An 11,350-nucleotide genomic window follows, 5' to 3' on the forward strand; every position below is an offset into this window, starting at 1 on the left:
GTTGAGGCGAGCGGGGGCTACTCTTCGTTGCGGTGTGCAGGCTCCTCATTGCTTCTCTTGTTGCGGAGCACAGGCTCTAGGCGCACGGGCTTCAGTAGTTGTGGCATGCAGGCTCAGCAGTTGTGGCTCACGAGCTCTAGAGCACAGGCTCAGTAGTTGTGGCGCACGGGCTTAGTTGCTCCGCGGCATGTGGGATCTTCCCGGACCAGGGCTGGAACCCGTGTCCCCTGCACGGGCAGGCGGATTCTTAACCACTGCGCCACCAGCGAAGCCCGAGTCTGGTCAATTTTAAAGCAAATAATGAATCATCATTCAGAACCAATAAAAAAGTTACCATACTTTAAGAAACATTTTATTGGTGATGCAAATCTAGAATTATCGTGTAAGAGACACAAGTCATTAGAAAATACAAGACACGGGGAATTTGCCCCCATTCTTTGACTGAAGTTGTTGACACAAAGGAAGATGTTCACAAACATTCCATTTCTCCTCTGGGTGACAGACAGGACTCCCTCCCACCTCTGAGGTGAGCCATGGTCACCTGACCTGCTTTGGCCAATGAAACGTGAGCAGAGCTGCCGGCTCCACTTCCAGGCGCAGGCGATGAGAGCCAGTGCACAATTCCTGCCGGTCCCTTCCTTTCCTTCCGCAGTGATAACCGGAAACGAATGTTTACAGGAAGTCCCCTCACCCCACCCCCCAGGGACTGACGAGAGAGCCTTCCTCCTGACTGGCGTGGGACACAGAGCACGAGCAAGGAAAAAACTTTGAGCCGTGGCGATTTGGGAGGTGTCTGGTACATAGCACGCCTCCAGCGTATCCTGAGTGATGTAGATGGTGACCAAAAAGAGCAGCAGGTCCAGTGGATTTGGCTAGTGTGGTCACTGGGTAGGTGATGGTGCCATTTCTGGAGCAGACACTGTGAATGATCGGAGGAGCGGCACGGGGCAGGGGATGTTTCCTCCTGTCTGGTGAACGCTGCGTTTGAGAGGCTTACGTCCAATAGGCCAGGCCTCATCCGCAGATGAATGAATAGCGGGATCATGAAAGCAGGTAAGATTGCGTGGGGAGGGTAAGTAGAATGGAAACAGAAGCCCCTAAGGAACCCTGACATTTAAGGGAGAAGCAGAGAAAGAGGAACCGCTTTAGGGTAGATTCTCCTTTGAAAATGGCACCGAAAGTTCATACGCATTTCATTACATCATGCTCCCGAACAAAAGGCACGATTCCACACTTAGTACTTTCCCAGGGACACAATCGCACGCCAGACAAGAAAAGCAGTGACTGTCTATCCGAGGCAATGGAAAAACGTCAACCTGCTTATCGCAGGATTCTACTGAAAACTGGCATTTTATTGTGAACATACGCAAGTCTCCTTCCACCCATAGTATATTGTTCCCTAGGGCTCGCAGAGTAAGAGTGGAAGTACATTCAAGGGGAAAGATATGCAGAATGAAAACAAGAGGCGTCCCTCTCCCACCCAAGTCATCTTCCCACGCCCCACGTGGGCAGCGACCTGGTCCAGCACACACCGGCCGGCTCTATACTAGTCACTTCTGAAAGACCATATATTTAAGAAACTCAAAAGCCAACTTCTGAACGTTTTAGGAATCATAAGAAAGCCAGTTTCCCACTCATCTCCTCTACTGAAAAGCACTTTCCACATGGGGAGTGGTATGCAAGGAACTCAGAGTCCTCAGGGAGGGGACTGGTGAGAGAGCAAGAGAGGAAGGGGACTTGGGGTCTGTAAGGGCGACGGGGGTTGAGCAGCAACCCTACAAGCAACACAAGCACTGAGTTATGTTTATAAACACTTTATTCAGTTTGTGATAGTGGGCGACTTCCCAGCTAAATGCACAGATATAGGCGAAGTATTCCTGGGTTAACGCAGCAGCCAGTGGGTTACGTGGGACTGAGCATCGAGGCCAAGGAGAGAGCACCGAGGATTCAGAGTCGACCCGGCCGGAGACCTGAGCCGAGGGTGGGCCAACGTCCCAACACTGACAGCTGCTCCCTTCTTCCCAGGTGGGCACACTGCAAGGCATATTTTCAACTTCACACCATTTCACTGATATCAGGGGAACAGATATTACAGAAATGGAACCTGGGTCCTGGTGCACCTTAACTGTTGCTTTGTAAGTCACAGACTAGTGTGTGAACAAGAATTTTAGAATATTCCGCTAACGGTGAGCCACAGGGTGGTAAGACTCCTTTCCCCCTCAGTGCCTCGTCTGTTTTCATTCCTACCTGAATTCCTGTCCTTAAGCCACACACCCTGATGTCCAAAGTCTCACGTACACAACAAAAGCCTCTCAGATGACAACAGCTATTCCCAAAGCAGCATCTTATGCAGACAGTCTGTGACATCAAAGAAAGAAAGTGTCTCTGGTTAGCTATCCTCTGTAAAAACTCGTTCCCGCTGACCAACGCCTAATCGAGAGCATAATTTAGAAGGCAGATTTAGGAAGTGGACTATGGATCAAAATAGGAAACAAACCCCAAAAAGCTATCGTCCGTGGGAACTGGACCAGAAAATGACCAGTTCACAGATGGTCTCACTTGAAGACTACAGAACTGTTGGCCACATATTTATTAGAAACATATTGGAGTCTACAGCCGGTAATCTGCAAATGGCTGGGTAAAACTCTGTCTACAGGAATGAGATGGTCAGTCGAGCTCAAACCTTCTCTAACCCCCAGGAAAAATGCTGGGTCGGAAGGAGAGTCGCAAGACCTACAGCCTTTCAAGGGCAAGAAAGGCCTGCCAGGATGTCAGAGGTTCACACACAATATTACAATTTTAATTCTGAAGGGCACCTTGAGTCCCACTGGTCACTTTTCTGAACTTATCTACCAGGAACAGGCCTGACATCTGACTGGGATTTAACTTTTTGGCAAAACAGAAACTTTGGTCACAGCCACAGTTCTATAAAAATGTTTTAACGAGGTTATTATTTCTGATTAAAACAATATTTTTAGCAAGCGATACATAACAGTAACAAGAAAGTAAACATCTTCATATCTAACGGAGCAAAAGCTCTTTACCAGCATCTTGTTTTAAATACAGCCAAAGAGTCAGCAGTGTTTATAAACAGTAGAGAGTTCTCTTAAAGGGAATCAGAAAAATAGCAAAATAAGGCACAGTCTGTATTTGTGTTAGGCAGTAGTGTTCTTTCTGGAAGGCACAAATTGGAATCTGACTACCCAAAGGTTTAAAATGAGGGTAATGTCATATGACTAGGACAGCTAACTTGGAACAAATTTCCTTAACTGGAATCACTGGCAGTTAATCAGACAACATTACTGCTAGGTTATTACACTCTGCAACTTAAGAAGTCCTCTTCATCAGCCCATGTGTAAATTTGAAAAGGCACTGTGCAAAATGGGGGCTGGGCTGACTACACCTCTAGTTTGGAGTGCATATTACAAAACAAAGGCACATTTCCTAGAAAACAAACTTTACAGTCACTAACAGAAAATAATCATTTTAGATATAACAGTAGGTAAGCTTGATAATATAGCAGGTTCTAAATCAAAACTCTTGAAGAGGTTTCTTGAACAGCAGGCTGGAGTTTCACTGGTTCTTCAGGAAGAAACACTCCACACTAATAAGCAGGGGAGATGCAAAAAAGTGGAAAAACAACAGTTTAGTCGTTCAGTGCAAATACAGAATAAACATCAAACACTGCAGTCTAAGTGTGAACAGAAATTCAATTTCTGTCCAATTTCCTATTAGTGGCTTTTCTACACTTTTTGGAGGGCTAGAGGAGGCTGTCTAAAAAAGGATCCAAGATATATTTCTTTAAATAGTTCTCACGTACTGGGCTATGAATGACAATGGGCTGTTCCAATATTGTACACAGTAGCAGTAGTAATGATCATAATAATAATAATGATAGTTGCGTGTATATATATTTCTTTATATAACTATTATTATTATATGCCAGGCACCATCCTAAGCACCTTTTACATATTAACAGCTTTGTCCTCATAACAAACATATGAGGTAGGTACTATTATTATCCCCATTTTATAAATGAGGAAACTGAGGTTCAGAGATATTAAATTACTTGCCCAAGGCCACAAAACTGGATGGTGGAGCTAGGGTGGATCACAGGTAGTCCATGCTTTTAATCGCTAGACTATTTCTCATAAAAGGAAACCTCTGATGAAAATATATTCAGAGAGAAAACTTACTCCCACTCATTCAGTGGAAATGAGTAAATTTTCTCTAACTTCAAAGGATTACTGTTTATATCGGAAAATCTCAGACTCAGCACCCAAGTACTTAAAACACTTAATAATGAAAACAAAAACCTTTGGGACAAACTAACATCTCCGAGGGAACTTTTATTTGGAGTTCTTGTATATGCAGTCAATTGTGAGCAGAGAAGACTTCTGCAAGGAGCTTGGAGCAGGAGAACTCACCAATGATGATGACGATGATGACGATGACCACGCTGATCCCTATTGCCCACATCTGTAATGACACACACGTCCATTTCATATTCAAAACTAGAGATTAACGTGCTTACTGAAGAGTATCATATAATATCGTTCTAGTCACAGAAGGAGAAATAAAGGTGCACCACCATCTGAAATATTCATAATTTTTAAAGCCTAAACTTAATGTTCTCAATTAGGGCCTGGAAGTTACTTATCTGCTTTTTATAACATGTTCAAATGATCTGTGGTCCCTAGATAGGCCTTTGTGTATACCCGTCTTCCACCTAAAGAAGGGCTACTAAGCCTGTCCCGTATGTCAGAAAGTGTCACTTCCAACCCAGGAAGGGATCTGATCGCAGCACATTTCTTTCGCAGCTGTGTAACCTCTGCTTTGGGCCATGCTCCTTGCGCGGCTGCTTCCTGCTCTTCTGTGGAGCACACTGCGGCTTTCGAGTGGCTCTTCCCTTTGACACTGGAGCCATTCACAGCCACGTGGAAACTGACCACCTGTCCAGCCCTCTCCTGTCAACCTGTGTGCAGGGCTCTGCTGGGGTGGAGGGCTGGAAGGGGCTTAGGTCTACGATTGATTTGGGATGCTCCTGTTCTACATGCTTCTGAAGGTCGGCCCCAGAACATGGAGAATTCCCAGTTGTGGGGACAGGAAGAGGATATGCAGTCAGTGTTTTAGATTCAGAGTCAATCCACACTTCCACGCGAGGGAAGGCAAACTCGAGATTCATGAAAGTCCAATATGTGTAGCCTCTGTCTACCCTGAGACTACAGAGGGTGACTTAATGTAAAGACCAGTTAAAAGCGAACTACCTTGCAATTCTTCCACCAGTATTTTCTCTTCAGCTTGGCAGCACTCGTTTCAAATTGGGAGGCTCCTGCCTGCAGTGCGTCTGCACGGTCATCCAACTCAGAGAGCTTCTGATCTCTTTCCAACACCTTATCCACGTTGACCCTCATGATGTCCACCACCTGACGAATATGATCACGCTCAGTTACACGTAAAGGAATGAAGAACAAAACTCCTCAGTGAAATTTACCGGCATTTTTTTTTCAGGTCAGCACTTTACTACTTTGAGCCAAACTTCCATTCAAAAAAAAGAAAAAAGGGCTCACCCTTTCAAGTTAAAAACACGCAGCAAACTAGGAATAGAAGGGAACTTCCTTAACATAGTAAAGGGCATCTATGGAAAAACCCACAACTAACATCCATGCTCAATGGTGAAAGACAAGGAGGCCCACCTTCACCACTGTTGTTCAACATTGTACTGGAAGTTCTGGCCAGAGAAATTAGGTAAGAAAAAGAAATAAAAGGCATCCAAATTAGAAAAGAAGTAAAGTGATCTCTATTTGCAGATGTTTCCATGTACAGAAAATACCAAAGTATCTACCAAAAAACCCTACTAAAGTTAGTAAACAAACAGTAAAGTTTTAGGGTACAAGATCAATAGCCATAAATGAGCGTGCTTCCATACACTAGCAATGAAAGGGAGATTAAGAAAACAATTCCATACAATAACACCCAAAAGAATAAAATACCTAGCGATAAATTAAACCAAGGAGGCCAAAGACTTGCACACTGAAAACTGTGAAACACTGCTGAAAGGAATTAGACCTAATGAAATGGGAAAACATCCCATGTTCATAGATTGAAAGACTTAATATTTTTAAGAGGGTAGTACTCCCCCAAGTGATGTACATATGTATAGATTCAACACAGTCTCTATCAAAATTCCAATGGCTTGTTTTTTTATTTTTCCAGAAAGGGAAAAACCAATCCTCAAATTCATATGGAATTCCAAGGGGCCCTGAATACCCAAAACAGTATTGAAAAAGAAAAACAAAATTGGAGGAGTCACACTTTCCAATTTCAAAACTTGGTGCTGGGACCACTGGACAGCCACTTCATGAAGCTGGACCCTTACCTTACCCCAAATGCAAAAATTAACTGAAAATGGATCAATGATCTGAGTATACAGCTAAAACTATAAACCTCTTAGAAGAAAACGTAAGAGTAAATCCTTACAACTTTGAATTTGGCCATGGATTTGACACCAAAAGCAAGAGCAACAAGAGAAAAAATAGATAAACTGGACTTCATAAAAATTAAAACCTTTTGTGCATCAAAAGACATTGTTGTCATGGCTGTGAAAAGACAATCCACAAGATGTAAGAAAATATTTGCAAATCATGTATCTGACAAAGATTTAATATCCAGAATATATAAAGAATTCTTATCAACCAACACCAGAAACAGACTACCCAATTAAAGAATTGGCAATGGACTTGAACAGACATTTCTACAAAGAATATATACAAATGGCCAACAAGCACATGAAAATATATTCAACATCATTGGTCATTAGGAAATGCAAATCAAAACCATGATGAGTTACTAACTCATACTCATTAGGATGGCTATAACCAAAAAAATGGAAAATAACAAGTGTTGGTGATGATGTGGAAGAACAGGAACTCTTGGACATGGCTAGTGGGAGTGTAAAACAGTACATCACTGTGGAAAAGTTTGGCAGTTCCTCAAAAAGTTAAACATAGTAGGGCTTCCCTGGTGGCGCAGTGGTTGAGAGTCCGCCTGCCGATGCAGGGGACATGGGTTTGTGCCCCGGTCTAGGAATATCCCACATGCCGCGAAGCGGCTGGGCCTGTGAGCCATGGCCGTTAGGGCTGCGCGTCCGGAGCCTGTGCTCCGCAATGGGAGGGGCCACAGCAGTGAGAGGCCCGCGTACCGCAAAAGAAAAAAAAAAAAAAAGAAAAAGTTAAACATAGTATTACTATACGATCCAGCAATTCTACTCCTAGACCCATAACCAAGAGAAATGAGAACAGGTGTACACATATAAACTTATATGCAAACGTTTATAGCAACACTATTCATAACAGCCAAAAGGTGGAAACTCAAAAATCCACCAACAGATGAATGGATAAACAAATTGAGGTATCCATGTGCAATGGAATACTACTCAGCCATAAAAACGATGTACTGATAAACGCTACAACTTTGTAGAACACGTGATGCTAAGTGAAAGAAGCCAGACACAAAAGGCCACGTATTGTATCCCTTTTATATGATATATCCAGAATAGGCACAACCATAGCAACAGAAAGCCAATTAGAGGCTACCATTTGGGAGGAAGGGGGAATGGGGAGTGATTACTAAATGCATACAGGGTGTTCTTCAGGGATAGAGAAAAAAACTGAAACTAGACAGAGGGAATGGTTGTATAACACTGTGAATATACCAAATACCCCTGAATTGTACTCTTTAAAATGGTTAATTGTATGTTATGTAAATTTTACCTCAATCTAAAACAAAACAAAGCAACTCTCTTTAGTAAAGAAAAAGGACCCAATTTGATTTCATAAGTTAACAGAAGTTTCATGTAGGATGGAATTAGAATGGGTTTCTCAGCATGAAAATGTAAAAATTTCACAATTAAGGTCATAAACAAAACCTTCAGACCAAAATATTACCATATGATTTAACAACAGAATCTAACATTAGTTTAACTCTGCTTTTTAAGGCAGCTAAATGCAGAAAGACCAAGATATCCTTGTTCAGCAGTGATGGCTTTTAGGACTATGGAGATATTAATACTAGCTTGAATTTCTCAAACAATTTTCCATTGTAGGTCTGCATATATAGGGCAGAACAAAAGATGCTCTGAGGGTCTTCTAACTCAAGAATTCCACAGATACAGATCTGTTGGGCTAGAGAAGTTTCCCAGCACCTGCCTTCTGCATGTCGACAGGCAACAATCTACAGAGACTTGCTGGGCTGGGTAACTAGTACGTCACACTACTGGAGAAAGAATTTTGATGAAAAATCTGGTCAGAAGGATTGGTCCTGGCTTGTGCAATCTATAGGCCTAACCCTTAAAATTCTATTATTTTATAAAGTGGTTCTTTTTTCTTCTCTAATTTTTTATTTATTGTGGCAAAATATACATTACAAAGTGATTCCTGAAGGAATGTTCTCAGAGAGGAGAGCCTGTACTTTAGGTATGTGATTCAGTCACAGGAAAACAAGCTTGAAACCAGTAGGACATGACTTCTCAGAAGCTTAGGTAAGGGCTTGCAAAACAGTAGGGGACAAAATTTTTTTACGTTTATGACAGTCAAAATTTACTTTACATTCACACTTTTACGATCCTTTTTCTAAACAGAGCTATTCCCAGAGTGTTCCCATGTTGGCTTATGATTCATGTTTTCAGCACTTCTGGGCAATACCTCATCCACTTGATTTTGTGTCTGCTGAAGTCTTCTACTACCGCCAGAGGCAGCGCTTGACCCTGCAGGCGCGCTTGTAGTCCTGAAACATGTAAAGACACAAGCATGAGTAAATTAGGATTCCGAACACACTTCTGTAAGTATGAAGATGTAGTGGAGAAGCCTCAGTGTTAGGAATCTCAGAACTAAAGCAGAAAAAGAAAATCCTTCCTGCATCAATGAACAGAGGTTCAAATGACACCTCTTCTAATTCCTCTATAACTTTAAAGATTCACCCACATGTTCAAAGGGACCAAGGTCTGAAGTGAAGGTTTAACAGGATCTCCTTTGTGTCACTGAAGGACCTGATCCTAAGATAGGTAAACTCTGCTTTCCCATTTTTTATTACTTGTTTTAAGACCTACACCTACTTAAAGGCACTCAGTACTCTTCTGAGCTTTTCACTGTGGCAAGAATGGTCTTCATAGTTATGAACAATTATAGAATGCCCTTTATCCAGTATGGAGAAATAGATTCAGTTAGAGAAACAGAGTCAGAAACACCAGGATGTGGGGTTGAGGGGGCGTCAGGGGGAAAGGTAAGATGAAGCAATGCTCCCTCTCTTAAGAGGTACTTCTTTCAAAATCCTCATCAAATTCTTTATTTTTCCCCCGGACAGATCTTTTTTGACCACTCTGGCTTTGAAGTCCTAATTGCGTCCATGACTTGGCAATGCTTTGGTTTTTCAGATATAGAAATATATAGCCTTGCCTTCTCTAATAGATCACAGACTCCTGTGTCTTAGAGGTCTCTTCCCCGTGTCTTGCACACAACGGCCACTGATTCACTGATTCAACCGACAGTTATTTTATACCTACCACGCGTCAAAGACCAGGGATGCAGCAGATCCCACCCCTACCCTCAGAGAGTTTATTGTCTGATCAATAATAGCGAAGGGCCATGTACTGGTGCATTTTCTCCAAGCATTTTCTCATTTAATCCTCAAACTCTTTGAGGGGGACACTACTATTAACCTCATTTCAAAGATGAGTAAAGTAAGGTTTAGAAAGTCCACACCGCTGGCTGCAGTGGAGCCTGTGTTTAGACCAGGTTCTGTATAATTCTACGGATCTCAGTTCTAACCACCGCGATCTACTGGAACAGCAGCCTCAAGCAGGAACACTCCAGAGGGGTGGCCCTAGTTCCTGGAAGGAACCCTGCGAAAGCACCCATTCCTTCCTCCTCTGTAGGTGAGGAATGAGCAGGTTGGAGAGGGGACACAGGGTCCTGGTGAATCTTGACACTTAGCGTTCTGGGAATGTTACCACGGGAAACTCCACGTTTTCAAGTACAAGAATGCTTCTGCTTAAAAAGAGAGCGGAGGCGCACAGCTCTGCGCCAGACTCCACTGTGACCGCAGGTGCCTTCACACAGGGCCCAGGTCTTTTCCCTTGCAACTTCCGGAGCCCAGCCCAGGCACCAGGCAGCGAGCAGGCTCTGCAGGACGAGGGCAATGGTCACAGCTCCCCTTATGGAACTTGGTTGCGGGGAGGGGGGGGTAGGAGGAGAAAAGGGGAAGCGGAGGGGCGGGGGCGGCTCTCCCTACCTCCGGAAAACCCCGGCCGCCCCGCCCTCACCCCTTCCGCGTCCGCCCGCCGGCCGCGGCGCCCTCCGGGGCGGCCGGCGGCGCCGCGGGACCGACCTGGCCCGTCTGCAGTCCGCACCCCCGGGGCCTCCACCCGCCCCCAGGCCTCGGGAGACCCCCGCGAAGGCCCGCGCGGCCTGCGCCAGCGTCCGAGAGGCGGCGGACGGGAACCGGGCCGGGCGGGGGGGGTCCCAGCAGCGGGCCGCCGCCCTCCGGGGCCGAGGCCGCTCCGCGTCGCGCCGTGTCACTCACATTATGCAGCTGCGGCAGCGGGCGAGGATCGGCGGACCGGCGCAGCGGGACAGGAGACCTGAGACCTCAGACCTGGGCGGGGCGGCGCGGGGGCGGTGACGTCACCGGGATGGGCCGATGGGTGGGCGGGGCGCGCGCGGCCGCGAGGGGGCGCGCCGGAAGGGGCGGGGCGTTTCGGGCGGGGCCACCCCATATCGCTGAGGCAGGTCTCTGGGCTGCAGGTTCATGTCCTTGCCGCCGCCGGTACGGATGCTGAGGCACGTGGTGCATTAGGCTCTGAAAAGGGACTGTGCAGATAAATGAAGGTGGGGACGTTTTACGTTATTCTGGGCCCGTGGGTCATTTCTCTGGCCCTGACAGTACTGGAGACAGCCCATGGGCTTCCGCTGAACGTGCCGCATTAACCCGGTGGTCCTGGAGACCGCCGTATTTTCCCAAGAAACTTGTCAAAATGAGGGGGGATGTTCATTCAGGGTATTTGTCACAGGCTTTGATTGGATTAGGTTCCCTCTCTTCGTGTGTTCATTTGTGACACATGTATTTTTCACTGCACACATCTTATTATAATCTGTTTATGGGAGCCTTGACACGAGGGACTGTGCTTTCTACGTTTCTGTATTTCCGGACCCCCAAGCACAGAGTAGGTCCTCAACTTTTGATTTCGGGTTGAGGCTGAGGCAAAAATCTGAGTGCAGTGAGTTACCGTGCAAGGTCTTGAAGTTGTTACTGAAAGTATTCCTATCAACATCGGCAACTCCTACATTAAACAAAC

General features: G+C 45.1%; 1 protein-coding gene across 1 annotated transcript; it reads right to left on the minus strand.

The window, feature by feature from the left end:
• Positions 1–1,798: 1,798 nt before the first annotated feature.
• VAMP3 (vesicle associated membrane protein 3) lies at positions 1,799–10,686 on the minus strand. Its single transcript, XM_022598585.3, has 5 exons — positions 10,579–10,686; positions 8,703–8,784; positions 5,268–5,426; positions 4,428–4,479; positions 1,799–3,604 (listed from the first exon to the last, which is right to left on the minus strand). Coding segments are annotated over exons 1-5 (315 nt in total). The 5' UTR covers positions 10,581–10,686; the 3' UTR covers positions 1,799–3,584.
• Between the last annotated feature and the right edge of the window lie 664 nt (positions 10,687–11,350).

The sequence above is a fragment of the Delphinapterus leucas genome, chromosome 1 (assembly GCF_059928025.1).
Source record: "Delphinapterus leucas isolate spDelLeu-1000000601 "Yukka" chromosome 1, BTC_Dleu_Yukka2, whole genome shotgun sequence".
Taxonomy (NCBI): domain Eukaryota; kingdom Metazoa; phylum Chordata; class Mammalia; order Artiodactyla; family Monodontidae; genus Delphinapterus; species Delphinapterus leucas.

What these genes read in the sequence shown, in the direction of transcription:
- VAMP3 (XM_022598585.3), bottom strand. An exon ending in CACAAAATCAAGTGGATGAG is followed by an intron (nt 5,427 to 8,702) that starts GTATTGCCCAGA and finishes CATATTCGTCAG; the next exon opens with GTGGTGGACATCATGAGGGT. An exon ending in ACTGGTGGAAGAATTGCAAG is followed by an intron (nt 4,480 to 5,267) that starts GTAGTTCGCTTT and finishes GTGTCATTACAG; the next exon opens with ATGTGGGCAATAGGGATCAG.